This window comes from Oxyura jamaicensis, chromosome 9, assembly GCF_011077185.1.
Source record: "Oxyura jamaicensis isolate SHBP4307 breed ruddy duck chromosome 9, BPBGC_Ojam_1.0, whole genome shotgun sequence".
NCBI lineage: Eukaryota > Metazoa > Chordata > Aves > Anseriformes > Anatidae > Oxyura > Oxyura jamaicensis.
This window is the reverse complement of record NC_048901.1, coordinates 21,860,678-21,878,205: the sequence shown is the minus strand read 5'-3', so window position 1 is coordinate 21,878,205 and position 17,528 is coordinate 21,860,678. Positions and strand designations below refer to the sequence as shown.

At 39.9% G+C, this 17,528-nt stretch overlaps 2 protein-coding genes across 3 annotated transcripts in view; both read left to right on the top strand.

Annotated features, from left to right (window-relative positions):
* Nucleotides 1-2,950, top strand: part of LOC118171772 (neuroserpin) — a 45,201-nt gene extending 42,251 nt beyond the window's left edge. For both annotated transcript variants that reach the window (XM_035335167.1, XM_035335168.1), the window contains exon 9: nt 221-2,950. In XM_035335167.1, coding sequence (XP_035191058.1) covers nt 221-297 — 77 coding nt within the window. In that variant the 3' untranslated portion in view covers nt 298-2,950. The remainder of the gene's footprint in view (nt 1-220) is intronic.
* A 3,156-nt stretch (nt 2,951-6,106) lies between these two features.
* The window catches only part of LOC118171576, a 39,777-nt gene continuing 28,355 nt past the window's right edge, over nt 6,107-17,528 (top strand). Inside the window, exons 1-2 of the mRNA XM_035334793.1 lie at nt 6,107-6,115; nt 6,927-6,997. Of these exons, the coding sequence (XP_035190684.1) occupies nt 6,107-6,115; nt 6,927-6,997 (80 nt within the window). The remainder of the gene's footprint in view (nt 6,116-6,926; nt 6,998-17,528) is intronic.

The following is a 17,528-nucleotide window of genomic DNA, read 5'->3' as shown; positions in this document are numbered from 1 at the left end:
GTTCAGTGCCTTACCTGTTCTGCGAGCGAGCTAAGGAACTCCGTAATGGTTACCCTGATTCTCAAGAATATCCGAAGCGTTTGTGATTTATTCCTGTTTTTAAAAATTGTGGACAAGACAGTCTAGAACTCAATATCAGTAATTCACTATTGCATAACCTCAACATTTCCTTTTAGTTTTGACATCTTTCCTTCCCCTCTCTTTTTCCCTTTTGCTACAGGTACTGTGTTATTCATGGGGAGGGTAATGCACCCTGAAGCGATGAATACGAGTGGCCATGACTTTGAAGAGCTTTAACTACTGCCAGCTACCAAAATGAGGAAAAAAGCACATGAAGTTTGAAGCTAATGTATTTAAGGTTTGCTGTGTTTTCCCCCAAGATACTGTTTAAAATGCTTTCAGATCTGTGTGCAAGTCAGTTTCCAGAGGAAAGTTCACAGTATTAAAATAATGGTTCTGTTTGTCATTGTGATTGCTGTGTCCTTAAAATAAAACTGTGTACATGTCAACAACTGTTTCTTGTTCTAGTGAATCGTAAAGCAACAAACTTGCAAATCCATAATTCCTAAATTTTTCACAGTCCAAAGACTGACTGGATCAATGATAAAGGAGCAGAATGGGTGCAGCTCTGAATAATCAAATGGCAAACCGTGATGATAACGTACAGTTGAAGAACTACATCTGGAAAATGTAATCTCTTCTTGTAAACAGACTGCGGTATGCTGTCTCATCAAAGTTAATGGGAAAAAATTAAGCCTAATGGATTCTATCTAAGATAACTGTGGTTGACTTTTTGTATGAACTCCCACGTGTGATTCTAAAATGTTGCTTTTATGAATGCTCCTGCATGCGATTCTGCGATTCACCTTCCATAAATGTTGATGCCAATAAAATTTGATCGCATGGATATTTGAACCTAGTCAGTATAGAATAGCTATGTATGTGACTGAAGTAAAAATGGGTGAATAGTCATGTCATTTGTGTGAACACATTTTTCTCCACAAAAGTAGTTGTTCTACTTTAACCTGAGCTTTACAGTATCTCACTTCAGTGATCTAGAATGATCGTTCTCAAAATTAAATACTTATTTTCTTAGATTTAAGTGTATAAAGATGTCTAAAGATGTTCAGTTCATGAATGTCTAAAGGAACAGCATAATCCTTTTTCTTCCCTAACTTTTTATTGAGGACAAACCGTCAGAGGAGAATGACATGTACCACAAGTAAATGTTAGCCTGGAATTAGCTGCTGTTTCCATTTGCAAGAAGTACCAGCGATCACTAGGCAGGCATGTAATTATTTCTTCCCTCATTGTACAAAATATGAGATGAACAGAAGTTATTTAGAAGGTGAGAGAATGGGAGAAAAAGGAGGAGCTCTTGAAACAGGTCATACATACAGACTTATAGATAAATGGGGTTTTCAGACAATAAAAGTTTTCTTTTGAATTCTATGGGAACAAATGCACGTTGGCTGAATTTAACTTACGGGCCTCTCACACATGCATTCAATTCAAAACAGCATAGATAGTGCTCACAAAGTTACTCATGCAAGGAGAACTTCCCAAGGCTGGCACATAGATCACTTTTTTATCCTGCTGGTGCAAATCCTGCAGGTCAGGCTGCAAAGTGATGCGTGGAGGCTGAGTATGCTGCCCCTGAGGGTGTTTGAGCACATACCACGTCCTGCCTCCTTGAACTGTTTGGTTATATTGCAAAGAGGAAAAATGTAAAAAAAAAATAAAACAAAACAAAAAAAGCTCCTGCTTCTTCTGCATTGTTCTGCTGTTTGGTATAGCCCTTTGTGTGTTATAGTCTAGACTTGATAAGAAATGTTTCGTATTGAACTTTAGGCAAATTATAATCCTTAGTTCTATATAGTTAAAAATGTTACACCTAGAAGCATTCCCTCTCCCTCCTAAGAAAGAGAAGGCTAATTTTACCAAGGTGTAGAACTAGCCTCAATGCACTTAAATCCAGCTCCTTTGACACTGTTAGAGAAGGGCTGGATCTTCATGTTTAGATGATTTCATGGAAACCACCTAATGTCTGTAAAAGTGACCCCACGTGGTAAAGATCTCCTGTGTTTTTAACCTCAGCGGGAGCCTGAGTTTTATGCTGTTACATTTTTTCAGGCTAAATTTTGAGGTGCTCACTGAAGTGGAAAGACATGAGAAAGGTAACTCAATGAAGTTTATTCCCAGTGCAGTGAAAGATCTTTCTGACCAAGTCTGTGGTATTTTTTTTCATTAGTTCCTTGCAGTGTAGATGCTCCTTACCAAGGGAAAGACTTTGAAGATAGACTTGAACTAAAGCTATGGAGTTATGGAAGGACAACTGCCAGACAGAAGTATTTATAGAGGATATCAGGCAAGTGCACAGACTTCCCTAGCAGTTAGACTGACCATAGGTACTGAGAGGAATGATGCATCTCATGTGCTAAGTCTGATTCTGAGAATTGTCTCAGTGGGCATATTGGAAAGGAAGCAGAAACAGAGGTGCAAGCACTAGTTATTTCACTTGATACTCACCTAGTCCTTACAGATGCAACATAGCCATTTCATGTTTCTTGAAAATCGAGAATTATCTGGTTTTCAGTAACAAGAATGGGTTTATCACTAAATTATGCACAATTGTTCGTCGTACACCACAACGAGAGCAGCTCTCAAACAATACTGTTTTTCAGAAGTAGTATCTTAAGTATTGTTACCAGTTTACTGAGGTATATGAATACTATCACATTGTGGTTTTAATCTAGATTTTGTATATTCTTTTCAAAGATGCTATTGCTTCTGAGACAAAACTAGCAAAATACTTTGTCTTACTGTTTTTATGGTAAGGGGAATTCCACAGTAGTATTTCATATGTTGAGTTTAGGTGTGTGGTCTTCTTAAAAAATAAATTTGTATTTTGTGTTGGGGGCTACATCAGAAAATAAATTAATGAAACTTCTATAGTTGTGCTGTGTAAGTGACCCATGATGTGAGTGTGTACTGAGATCCTTCTGTGATACACGTGGGATTTAAGCAAAAGATGCTGTTCCCTAATGTTGTCATCATCTGTCCTTCTTGCATACATTTACTGGAGTCCAGCTGGAAATGCCTTTCAGAGCTTCAGTTCAAGAGACTATTTTTCCTGCTAGTCCTTTTAGTAGTGCTGCTGTGACCTGAGACTGACTGACTTAACTGATAACATCCCACATTTAAGTGACCTTGAGTAGCCAACAGTATCTCTGGATTAGTTCATTCAAACAAAAACCTGCCGTGTTCTATACATTAAAATGTTAGTATGTCGCTCTTCCAAGCACTAATTTTCACTGTTTTACTACAGTCTTGATGGAAGTACTTGTTGAATGTTCAAAAAACAAACAAACAAACAAACAAAAAACAAGCACCAAAGACAACCACCACTTCCCAGGTGCACAGGAGAGACTGAAAGGTTATGGAAAATGGCAAAGCAAGTTGTCGCTTAGTACAATCACACCTGTACTTAATGGGGGCTAGACTGACTTTTTTTTTGAAAGCCACTCCGTTCCTGGCTGTGGTTTTCTATTAGATGCTCAGCGCTTTTCATTTGCTGTAGTCTCAAAGTCTGTAGTTAAATGACAGTAAGGATCATGGCTCGCATTTTGCACTTGATTCACCCCACAGCAGTCTCACAGCAAATGCACAAGTATAAAACTGGACTTACATGGTACTGAGAGAAGTACGTGATATTACTCAAACGAGATCTTTGTGCTGTACAGGCAACAGCAAAAGATTTGGTCAAAGCCTTTGTGGCTAATTTTACAATGATGGACAGGAGAAACCACAAGATGTCACTCTATCCTAAGAAGCCAAGAAGTGCTTTCTCATAGGGCAGTAATCCTAGGGGAATGCTGGAAAGCTGAATACATCCTGAATGAGGTTCAAGTGTATGTAGGTCTTGGTAAAATCAATGGGTTGTGTTTGAGAGCGTAATTAGCCACTGCCTGAGATTAATGATTGGAAGAAAAAACAACTTAGAAGCTTTTCTCTGATTGTTGATAAAGGATTGCTAGATAAAATCCATTCTTCATAAGGGTGTTTTTGTCCTGTTCATAGTCTGGATGATAAACGTTTTTCAACCCATTTTGATGAACCACGGTAGAGCTGTACTGTTCTCACTTCCGAGCCATGAGTGCAACAACAGTAGACATTTCCTTAACTATGGAATTTTCTTATCTAGAGGAATGGCAGGGTTGAAGTCATTGATGCACTGATCCTACTATTCTGTGGTTTTCGTTTGCTTACCTCTGTTATTTCCCCTTTGCTGCCTTGTGTACTGTCACTAGAATTTCCACGTGAGCAGATTCCGGATGTATTCTCCCCTTTTACAGTGAAATTGCACCAGTGTAAGGTGGTGTTCTCTCTTCCTGGGGAGGAAGCAGTATTTTTCCTACAAGGATTTTCTAAAAACGAATACTAGGCATACTCCAAAAGCTGTGTTTACAAGCAAATTCTCAAGTTGTTTCCATCCATTTTAACGGACAACCTTTGCATTTGTCCCTCCTGTGGGAAATGGAAATAGATTTTATTAAAAGCACAGTGCCAAGGAGGAAGAAAGCTATACCTTAGTAATTCAGCTAGTACCAGCAAGAAGTGAATTCACTTCCCCCATGAACTCTGCATCTACTGATGTGGTTGATGAGGAATTGTAGCTTATTTTAGCTTGTGAAACTGTCTGCACTCCCTGAGCATTTTGGATCAAGCTGCAGTAGTTACAAGGGTCCAGACAAAATGAAAACTCTTTGCTTACTGGGGACCTTTAGTAATTGGTTCAATAGTTTGTCTTCGGCTTCCAGCTGGCATTGGTTAAGGGATATAAAACAAAGTTAGACATGGAAAACCATTTGCAATACATAAACACAGCAGTAGTATGTGACTTGTGAACAACACTGCATATGTTACCCCCAGCTACTGGGGCTTCTCAAGTGACATCCTCCATATAGGACTGCTCTTACAGCCACACTGATGTCAACATTTTTCATTTCACAGCAGTAATGAGAAGTCGTGGACCGATTGTTTGAGGCATTAGTCAAACAAAACAAAATAGAGACATGAGTCCTATAACAAAATGCATTTTAAATTACAGTTCATAGACAACAGGACATTACAATAGTCAAGGCTGTGAGGCTAGTGAGTGATAGCAAACTTACTCACAGCCACTCTGGCAGGTAGGTAAATGGAGAAAGGCAGTGAAGATAAACGTGTTATCCAAGCAATAGGTGACACACTCACTATTTTAGAAATTGTTTAGACTTTTTCAAAGCACTTTACAAATGCAGCCTCAAAATTCTGCTAATGACTGTGTCTGGAAGTCGGGCAGCTAATCATTCAAAAATAGAAGCATAGCAAAGCTCAAGATGTTGGCAGCTGTTGCTAAAAAGTGTGGTATGCCAAAGCCTTCACAGTACTGTCCACTCTCTACTGTGATAAAATAGTCTGGAAGATTTTTTCTTAATGATGTGTTTGCAGTGCTGGGTTCTGGAAACTAATCTGGCAGATAGTAAAATTCTAGGTCTGCGAGGACCTGGCTGAGGAAAAAGATGGCAATCATTCCTGCAGCTGGGGAATTTAGCCTGAGCTGCCTGAGTTTTTATCTTTGCAGCCACGCTGAATCTTAACATAAATGACTTTTCAGATCTGACCAGTGCTTTGCTGGTGAGAAGTTGTTTTACCATCTAGCTCTCCTAAACACGCATCTTCTGTTCCTTCTGGAAGAGGCATCTTTTGGACAAACTGAAGGAAAAATGGTTTTGTATTTGCATAGAAGTGCTTTTAAGTAAAGAAGAAAAAATATACAAATAAAATCTGGTTTATATCTAAATCACATTTTTCATGCTTTCGTTAGGGGATTGGAATTGGCCATGGAAAAATCCTGTGTTTTCTTTCAAAAGAATTTTTTTAGATGGGCTTCAACCATTCATTCAACTACTCTAATGCTACCAAATGCACTTAGATCCAATCATAGCTCAACATTTTTGTTTTATTTGCATGTATTTGTTAAGATTAGTGTTTTAGAACCAAGCAACTTGCAACAACAGAATGCTTACGAGTGGTAACCGTATGATACCATTGCCCAGGTAGAATGAAAGAAGTATGCCAAAACATGCTAAGAAATACAAGATACCAAAGTCCATCTTTCTCTGAGACATGTAAGGATCATGGTCTAGAAAATGCCAGGTATTACCAGTCACCAATAATCCTATACAAGAAGTCTGTTTGGGGCTTTTTTGTATGCTTTGTAAATAGCATATTTCCAAAAGTAACATTGAGAAAGCTGCTCTAGTTTGACAAACATTAACAGAATTTCTCAGGCTCATTACAAGAGAAATATTGGTCTGAAAAATTCATTAGGTCTTCTGGGACATGTTCTCTTTGGGTCAAGCTGCAGCTTGGAATTAGCAGAGTGCAGAGATGTTTCATCCTCCAGGAGCAGGACTGCCTAAAACTCTTCTGCCAGCTCTGAACCAAAGATACATCCTCATCAGCTGAGCTGCAGTTAAAAACCTCAAGTGAAACTTACAGGTTAAAGAGGCCATTTCTCATGTTGCTCCCACCACCAGCTTTGCATATGTCCCTCCCCTGATCTTTTCCTCTACAGAATTTTCGCCTTGGTCTAATCAAAATTAGAACTGTAAACAGTGTTAGAGTTTATAAGCTCAATTCAGAGTTTTTGAACAGGGATTATTTGTCAATCATCGCAATATTTCAATGATACAGTGCTACAGTGATGCAAGCAGAACAGGCCAATCTCGAATATTTAATTCATTTATTTTCCAGTTTCCCTCCAACTGTAATGTATATATATCTATGGAACAAAGTGTTCTGCAGAAGCGATGTGTCGATTAGTGACCTTCTGAATCGTGATATACGTTGGACAGAGCTTGGAACCATGAGTAAAATAGCCTTGTATCGAGCACTTTAAAAAGCTGAGGACGTTACCAGCTTTCCCCTTCACTGTCATCATTACAACAAGGTAGGTGAAACAATCCCAAGGGACAATGTACAGTTACCTCTGAGCAGAAATTAAGGAACGTCTAGTTCCATGATGTTACTTATTTAAATCAAGTAAGCGATCATGTAGTGTCCAAAACAAAGAAAAAAACATCATAAAAAGCTAACTTTAAAAGGCTTCTGGAGATCCAAACCCCCTGTAGTCCATGTAAAAAGAAAAAAATTGCCATTAGTTTTAGTCAGTTTGGAACCATGGGCAGGTCTTTGTCAGGCTATGCCCTGATGTGCAGAGAACCAGGTGGGAAGTGATACAGCTGATTTTAAATGATTGGTAAGAACACAATTTTTGCCCAATTATTGCAAATATGACTTAAGGCCACATACCTGAAAATGCAAAATGGACTTCTAATCAGTGTTTCTACAAAAAATGAATAAAAAATTTAAGACTATAAGCATGAAAGTTTTAGAGTTCATAAAGGTATATTTTGGTGGAAAGACTATTGCTATTATTATACTATTATGTTATAATAAGTAATCAAAACCTAACCTAAATACATTTACATGAAGCCATAAGATAATACAGCACAAAATAGTGAAGCTATTCTGTGCTTCATGGAGGCCTTCTTTTTGGTGCAGGGTGCGTGTAATAGAATAAAAATAGGTTGTTTGCCTCTCCTCCTTTCTCGTTAACTGTTCAGGGAGCCTCACTTAGCTGGATGCCTTTCCTTGGGTCCCTGAAATTAAATGAGATAAATTCAGGCCTCTTGGGACTCCTGGCAGTGCATTCTTGTTGCTACAGCCGTTGCACAGAGAATTCACAAGTGAACTATAAGTAGAAAAATGAAGGCAAAAAGAGTCCTGGGGAAATAAAGGGGTATCAGTGTTTATGTTGGGCAGTGGCAAAGCTCGCCAGCCACCCAGCCACTCGCAGTGCAGAGAGCCCTGAAGAGGAGTCGTGACCCTCATTTGAGGAGCTGCCAGAAATCACTCCTTCATATGCTGCCTGTGTATTATTTTGCATGTATTTTCTGGCTACAGCAACTTGCTGGTAGGTTTACTGGCAGTGCACTGAGAAGTAGCTTTAGGACAAGTTAATTTGGGCTCTCTTGGCCTTGATAACACCTGCTTAAAATATGATTCCTTCTATGAATGACAAGAATACAGAGATTACATTATAGTTTCCTGACAAGTGACTTCAAAAAACAACATAGAAGGCTATTTTTCAGGAAGGCCATTAACCATCTGGCAGCCCATTTTCCACCCTCCTTCATTGTTACCATAATAATCTGAGCAGCATTCAAGAACAAGACAGATCAAAGTCTGCTGTTTCTGCTGGAAGATGCATCCTGGCAACTCTATAAACAAAGGTTTTCAAGTGGGAAACATGTTTTTGTCCTCTATTCTTCCTTCAGTGTTGTAAGGCCAGCTTATTCTTTAGATTTTCTGTACGAAACATTTTTTTTTTTTCAATGAAAGATGGAGTTTATTTTGCATGTATGTTCATGTACAACACATACAACGTGGGGCTGGTTCTTTTGGCTCCCCCTGTGCCTCTGATCGCCAGAGAGAGGACCTGACTGTGATACGGTTTGGTGGTTTGCATGCCTGCCTTTCCTTCTGATGGAGGGCGAGGAGCAGGGGGTGGTGGTGTGCACCGTACAGCTTTGCTCCAATATGGGGCAAATACGGCTGGATGCTCCAAGGAACATGCTAGACCCAGCACTGTTCCCTGATCCGCCTGCTTTGTAGCCCAGGTGACTCAGAATACTTTCCACAGAAAGTGTTGCCAGCACATCCCCCGTGCTGAGTGACCAACTGGTGAGGTTGGTCTAATGCCCTGGGGGCTGGAAAGGAAGAACCCTACTGGTTTGGCACTTGGGTTAAGATCACTGCCCTTTTAAACTCACAGGCTTTCTAAGGCTGAAAATGGGAACAAAACGATGCTGTAAATTGCAGGTCCTAAAGCAAGAGGGAGGCTGATGTGCAGGTACCCACTGTGTCCCGAGCTACCATCCCCATCCCTGAATCACCGTGCTGGCCCAAAGTGTCGGTGGATTTATGTGGTAGGGAAATTCAATGCAGGATCAAAGCATTTGAAAACAAGTCAACAAATACGAAGCATCTGAGAGCAGCAGCTGATGTTCACTCAGAGATCTAACGTGATTTCTATAATCATAAAGAAATATTTAATTCTGTTTGCTTAAACCAAGCAGTGTTTTGCTGTGAGCATTAATCATCTGGTGTCACACAATGGCACACTGACTGTCACACATTGAATCACATCTCCTGCAGCACTGTTATGAATATTCTGGATGTACTCCACAGCTGTAGAAAGAAGTGCTTCGTGCCTTGCTAGCTATAGAGCAAACACACTCTTGCTGCTTCATTTTGTATTCAGAAGCTCTACAAAACAGGAAAGGCAGCATGCAAAATGAGGAGGAATGCTATTGAAGCTCAGCTGCTGATCTTTCACGATTTGACTGCAAAAACTCAGGGGTCTGAATGGATAAAAAATTCCAAGTACCAGTAGAAACGTTAAGCTACCGTAATCAACAGAATTACACCATCACATTTTTTAATAAGATTTGTTTGCCTGACCATGCAACAACTCCACATAAGGTTTCCTGCTGAAGGCAGGGCCCCTTCCCCCAGTGCAAGTCAAGGAGAAAAGAAGTTTCATGTTCTCCAGCTGCTGGAATACAGCACGAACTGGCAGAGCAAGGCAAAGTGGAGCAGCCAAAAGATGGGGTTAGTTTGTGTTTGAGAACACAGGCCTGTGACTGGAGAATGTCGTGACATGAAGTAGTTTACCAGCACCCCCATAACGCTCCTTTAGACCAGCAATGGACTTGGCTTTGCTGAAGTCCAGAGATCGCACTCACACCTGCATAGCAGCAGGTACAAACACACAGCTGAGGGACAAAGCGATGGAAAATCAGTCCAAGGAACTCTTAACTACCCCCAGTACTGCCAAAGCAGTGGAGTGGAGCAGTGTCTCCCAGTGCCAGAGAACGGTGATGTAGCCCTCAGGATCTGCGTATTCTCCTTTCCTCCCAAGTTTCTTGTGCCTTTGTGAAGTCTTTATGACCACGTGATATGGCAAATGCATCCTCTGACTTCAACCAGAAACACATCTTCATTACATTTCATCTCTTCTGGCAGGACGTGCCAGTTTCTAGCTACAGTGTGTTTGTGTCCTTCCTATATAATAAGCACTGAAGGGAAATAATGCTCCTTCAGCTTGCTTGTAACACGAGCAAGCCATTTTTTCAAACTGAAAGCAATTGGGAGCAAATTATTTGGATTTCCTGAGAAAAGTTGCATGAACAATACATCTTCAATAAAAATAGATGGCACTTCACTCTTCTTTTCCCCATGATTGTAGGAGGCCCTGCTTTCTGTTTTCAGCTAGAAAACATCTTTATTATGCTTGCAGACAGTGAATAATAACAAGACTTTCATTTGAACTACTTTTTTTCTTTCTTGGCAATAAGACGTGGAAAGAACAGGGGTAAAAAAAATCAGAGATGTCAGGAAACAAGTTCTGCCTGTAAATACACATTCATAGGTCTCAGTTCCATCATTGGTTGCAGTGGAGGCAGCTGTCTGTGAATTTTAAACAACCAAATTATGCTCGTCATTCAGCTGCATTGCTTTGCGTGCTTTCCTGTTTTTTTCAGTCCTTTCTTCGCATATGTAGAGCTCGGTGGTTTTTATCGTCTTGTCCCAGCAACAGGGTGACATTAATCAGAACTGTAGCTCAGAAGAACATCCTGTATCATCGAAGCTAGAGCAAAAAGGGATTGCTCTTAGAAAGAGAGTAGGTATTCGTTAAAGCACATTTGTACTGAAATTCAGTGATCTTCTTTGAAATTGTTATCTGTATAAGAGTAGTTATACCCTGTTCTCCTGCCTGTCCCTGCACCTTAATTAAATATATATATATGCAAATGTGCATAAATATGCACACAAATGTATATATACACCTATGGTTACACATACCTGTAAATACACATATAAAATGGGTTGGCTGCACAGGTGGCATCCGGTGTATTGTGTGTACCTACATGTGTTCACCCACCTACACGTGTTCAGTAGATGAATGAAACAGATGTACATGTGAGGGAGACAAGTGCTGGGGAGAAAGGAAGGGAAAGGTGCAAAGTATTGCAGACAAAAGGAAAGGCTGCACAATATAAAGAATTTGTGAATTGCTGGTATTGATAATGCCAGACTGAACGAGTCAAATGTATTATGAGTAGTTTTCCTGTTCCATATTTAAAAAGATTATGCCTATTTATCCTAAATATCTAACATATGACAACTTTGTAAAGCCAGTTTATTAAAGGCGTGCTGAGGTGACTCCTAAGTATTCCCATATTTGCAAGACGTGAGTTTCAGGAAGGCAGGGTTTTGATATATGACGTGAAAAAATTTTTTCCCTAAAATATAAGAAAATAATTTTTCCCCCCCCAAAAAAAAAAAAAAAAAAAAAAAAAAAAAGTAACTCTTTAGCAATTGGCAGCAGTTACATAAATAAATACAACAATTTATGGAAATTCAGTAGCATCTGCAACGATGGATGCTAGACGGGAGAATAACCACAGATGCTGCTTCAAATGGCAGAGTGCAAAAGGAAGCTTAGAAGACTGCAACAGGAAATTATTTATCAAAATTAATTTAGAATGATTTTCATATGATTAAAATTACCTCATGAAACTTATGTTCAATAAATTAGGAAGTGCTTAATGAGCATTGAATTCCATTGGGAATTATTAACAATTAAAATATGAAAAGGTGAAACACGAGATTCATAACAGAGATGTGGATGGAGGCAATGAGACTGTCCTGCTCTTACCAGAGTTTTCATCTCTTGGTGGCTTCATCAACTGTCTGACTTTATTCATTTTGGCAGCTTTGGATAAGATGTTTCAATTTTTGAGAATTAGACAGAAATAGCATTTGGACAAGTCAGGACTGACAGAAAGCTCATTAAAATGGATGGCAGTTTGCCTATCAATTTCAATGAGCTCTAAACCATGACCTCCCTAAAAGAATGCTTGGTTCATTCTCCTGAAAAATCTGTCAGATATCTGGCAGATACCATTCATTTATTTATTCTCTTCTATAGGCACATGGAAGTTTGACTCTGCTCCAATTGAATGCAATGGCCTTACTCTTAAGGACTAAAAGGTTAAGCATAAGCTTAAGTGCATCTGTGGATGAGGGATGCAATAACTCTGGGCAATATGAAAAGCTGTGTTTTAAGGTGAAAGGGGAAATATACCTTATCTCAAGTGAGACTTATAATGGGAGAAATCATTATTGCACTTCAATGAACAGGAGCGCTGCATGCCACTGACTTCGGATATAATTTTGTTTTCCCTTTCACATACCCACAGATAAGTTGCCAACTACAAGAGAAGGCAAATTATACCCATTCTATTTTTTAGGAAATATACATTGTCTGTAAAGAAAAGAAACTTTTGAGAAAAAAAAAATCTCAAAACATTACTTATACATGTTCTTTCTGTAGTGTCAGTAAAAGTCTACTTCATCCAGAATTTTTGACTGACGTTTTATTAGTAAAGGCAAATTTGTTAGTGTCTCCTAGACCAAATAAAAATGCCATTCTTCATTCCATAAACATCTCTTTCTGTGACTTGAGCCAAAGACCATAAAATCAATGGAAAGACTCAATCCTCCGTGCCAGATATTGTCGTTAGGCCTTGCAAGCCCTTTGTTTTTCCAGAAGGGAGGACCAAGTTTCAGTAGTGTTGCTTGGTTACAGCCCCAGCAACCCCCTTGAAACTCTTGGCTTTATAACACCTTGGAAAACCAGACATACGTAGTTTTCAGTTATTTATGCAGTTAGTTGTTGATTCTTTTTTGTCTGGTAACCCTGATGAACTGCAGCACTACTGCTGCTCTTCTCCTGTCCAAGGCTTTATTCTGCTGTACTTGGCTTTTCCCTGTAAACTCTCTCCAAGTCCTACCACTGGGAGCGAAACATTTTACTGGAATCCTGAATGGGCAGGACAAAACGAAATTTGTTGCCTAGGAAACCCAACAAAATAACTGGGTAGTTTATGCAAGAATGCCTGCTTATGTGCCGGAGCACAGATGAGCATATATGCGTTTAATATTGAGTTCCTTTTCTAGTGCTTCCTCTGAGTATCCATTCAGATTATGCCAATTAACTATTCGAAGAAATTATCCCTAACCAAGTCATCCTGCATAAATGCCATAGATTCCTGGATATAGTCAAAAATTAACTTTGTTATGCCCTCAGATTTTTAGATCTGGATTGTACTGGTGTCATCAACCTAATGGTCTGAAAACACCAACAGGTATCAAGCTAACACTAAGAAAAGTAAGAAACTTACAAAAAGAACGTGAAATTACATCAACAAACTGATTTTTACAAGCTGCTGTATTCCTACATCACAAAAACGTAACGAAGAACTGTCATTTAAGTATTCTTTAAAGATTATTAACACAATGTCAGATCAGAAAATCTCAGCAATTTATGTGCATAGGCTTTAAAGGCAGATTGCTTGTCTGGTCTGATTTTAATGAAGCTGGTCTCCGTGAATCGTGTGAATGCTGACCCTATTCACATTAACAGATTTTTTGCTGTTGACTACCACAGCGCCAGGATTTCATGGTCTGAGTATTTCAGTTATTATGAAAGGGGGAAGGATAATATTATTGCCTTTCTCCTACTCTTTGTCTGTCTGCTCTGTTCAATTAGACTTAACTCTCTGGAGCAAACTCTCTTTAGTGCCTTTCTGTGGTGCCCAGAACAACAGGGCATCTTGTGGCCTACAGCAGCCATGATAATTTGAGTTGTTGCTGTCATTAGTCAGGTCTCAGGATGAGGCAGATTCTGCACAGTTCATACATATTTTAGGAGAGCACCAGCTGGATCTGTAGGACATGCAGGGAAGCATCTGATCAATCGCATGTAGATGGGAGGGACACGTGGCTGAGAAGGATGCACACTGTGTATTTGCCCCACTCAGCCACTTCAAAAACAAAATTATTATCAGAATTGTTCAAAGAGGGAAAAGCTATTTCTTTCTTGCAGGGTTGTGGTTATGCTGCTGAATTTCTAGGCAGAAGCACATTTTTATGGGCAGGTTGTAAGGATCTGAAAAATAGTGTTTACAATGGAAATGCTGACACCACCCTAAATATGCCATTTCACTGAAGTAGCACACAGGAAATTTTTCATATGCTTTATGAGGAAAGTATTTGCCATAGAAGATATGAAGCCCATTAGGCTGTGATGTGGACTAATATGATGTTGTCTTTCATTTAACAAAGAGAGGAAAAATATTAAGTAAGAAGTCCCCAGATTACCATCTTGTTTAATTTTAAGATGAAATATTAATTTTTATTCTGAGCAGGTAGGGAAAAGATGTGCTTAAGTAACATGAGACTCTTCATACCCCACTCTCTGCTCACCCTGTAGTTAATTCTGTTTGTACAACCTGAAGTTTTAGTGAAACCTGAGCTGAAAAGTTATTTTGTTAAATTCCAGATAATGAACTGATGCGTCAACATTTGGTGCCACAAATACCTTTGTATATTGTATATCTTGCACTTTACTGGCAAAATAAAATTTGCCAGTAAAATTTCTAACAGAATGTGTTGGAGACTTCAAGCACTCTTCATGAAAGTACAAGGCTTTACATGTAAAAATCTATTTTAATGACCAGCCTTTATAATGACCAACAAGAAGAGAAAAGGGAATTCGGAAGGAAAGAGAGGATAGGGAGTAGTTTTTCTGTGAAGAAAATGAAAGTTCGGAAGGCAGAACCATAGAAGTTCATGACTATGTTATTTCCAGTTGAGAATCCCTGGGCAGAGGAGTTTACTATGTAATTTGTTTCACATTGATCCTAATCCATTTATCCCCTCTTCTTTCAGTATGAAGGCTAGGAGCTCCAGTGAGGAAGGAGCTATGCCTGCAATGTGGGAGCTGCACTTGCAGATCAATAGGGCATGATTGACTGCTCTATTATAACCTTATACAGCACAACATCAAAACTTGGTTCCCGTAACTACTGCTGGAGTTTAAAAGCCACCTGTAAACTTCAGCAGAGACTAGTCAATGTCCATAACAATATTGAGCTGCTGCAATTCCATCAGTGGCGTGCTGCCAGCAGCTCCACTCTGTCTGAGTGAACCAAATGAACATTACACTGAACCCATTTTAAAGTGGATAGCTTCACTACACATTCACAAGACCTATAGCTTTAAACTTTAAAGAAAAATATCATTTAAAGATAGCCACAAAACTGACCTGTCAGTTTCCACCAAGAAGAAACGTTCCTTGCTTTCATTCTCAGATGCAAACTCGAAGGAGGTAGCCTGGAAGGTTGGGTATAAAATGGCTGAGCATGCTCAAGTGGTGCAAGGACATTCAACAGAGCAGAGAGATGCTCATAAAGGCCCCTGATGAACGTTACTTAAAATATCAGACTCTACAAGCATCTGTTTTCATCCAAAGTTCTTGGATTACTTAACAAGCTGTTCAACAGACGTTAGTGAAGGAGGGGATGTTTTAAGCAAAGGCAAGCTAAACTTCAAATGGGCAAAACCGTGAAAGTAAGTCAGAAATGTGCAGTCACGGAGATTGAGCGGGGTGACCACGTGTCTGGCAGCAGGTATCACCCACCTACCTGCAGCCACCTCAGGGAAGGACGGACAGCTCACTGATACCAGCTACACCAGCAGAGGGATTTGCTTGATGTGCTTAAGGGATCGGTGACAATTGCTCCTAACGCCGCTGCGTTGCGAGGTGACAGGGTTGTCCTGGAGACTGTGAATCCGTACGGCCCCGGCCAGGGTCCTTACGGGGCACCTCTCTTCCAAGGATGTCGAACCTCCTCTCTGTACAGGGCAAGAGATGGGAAGATAAGCGTGGGCTGTAGACAAATGGCCTTCTGCACGATGTGAGGATTTCATGCAGCACCAAGACATGTCTGAAAGGTAGGAGGGTGAAAGAAGAGAAGTACCTGCAGTCATTGCACAGCCGGCTCGACATGCTTTGACAACAAAGATAGTGTTACAGGATCGAGTGTCTTTTTATATGTGCCAAACTGTATTGCAGTTGGAGATTGTTGTGCAGTGAAAACAGGAAAAAAATATTTTGTTTGGTTTGGTTTTCTTGGTGTCATTGGCTGATTACTGAAAGACAGAAGGTGTCTCAACAAAGGTGTATAAACTATTATAAAAATGTGTAACAGGCACATTGAGGTGTGGAATTTGTATTTTGGCAAGTTAGATCCACAAAGAGCTGCACGGAATACTAGTTAATATACTAGGAATGGATAATTATGGCGATAAGAACTAATTATGTTAATTATGTCTTTTGGGGGGGCAACTTCATGATGCGTAAAGCAAGATAATTGATGATTGAGTTAGCAGCAAGGATGCATTGGATTCGTAACTTACAGGTGTGTTTATCACTAAATTATGCTCAGATGAACTGCTTCAGAATGCGAGATAACGTCTCATAAAACCCCTATAAAAATAATTGAAGGGCAATAGAGCATGAAAACACTATGTCCAAGTCCTCTACTCTTCTAAGTTCAGAGGGTTCTTATAATAAACCTTTGCATACAAGCAACACCTGCTACATAGCAGTAAATTGTGTGCATTTTGAACAAAGCACAGCCTCAGTTCTGAGTTTCCTGCCTTTTAAATACCTTTACAAATTGCATTTGTAAGTTAACCCCGCAGTTCATTTCTGTTGATCAGCTTTGGCATGTGCAATTGACTGAGACAACATAAATAACTGGGTGTTTGCATCATGTAGCTAGTTATTTGTGCGAGTGGTTTGGACAGATCCATAACTATCTCTGTCAGAGCCTATGCGAAGTTGGTGGCTCTTACCTGGGTATAAGAGCTCTCCACTTTGGGAGGGTTTGTCACCCTTATTTTTTTTATTTTCTTAAAGATAATCTTAGAATTCAGCAGATTTCAATCCTTTAAAGTGATCTATGTTTTTCACTCGTATAGTGGTAGGACTAAAAGGTCTTGGAGCACTTTGCTGTTAAGTATCAACCTGAGCAGGCTTCACTGGGGTCAACTGCACAGGAGCCTGACGCCTTCCATCCTGTGTGCTCTCTGGTTTGGGTGGAGGTCAAGCTGTAGCAGTCACCAGAGCAATTCCCACTCTGGATGTCCTTAAGTGATAAAATAAGCAGCCCTGCTTCTTGTATCAAGGGCATTTCAGGTTTAAATGAAAAGTACGCATGGTTCAGTGAAAGCTAGGCCTGCTTGGAGCTGCTGAGTCCTGAGAAGCAGCTGGAGACAACACTCCTGGAGGCTAGGCCAGACCCCCCAACTGCTCAAAACACCAGGACAAAAGCCTTCCAAATCCCAGTCACAAGTGTTTGCTTATAGCCCACCTTGTCTCGACTGCTCATCTGCCAAGCTTGCCATTTGCTTTTTTTCCACGAGGCTGAAATGTTTCCATATCAAGGCTGCCAGTTATATCAGGAGAAAAATCTTTTGACTGACAACCATTTCTTGAAGGC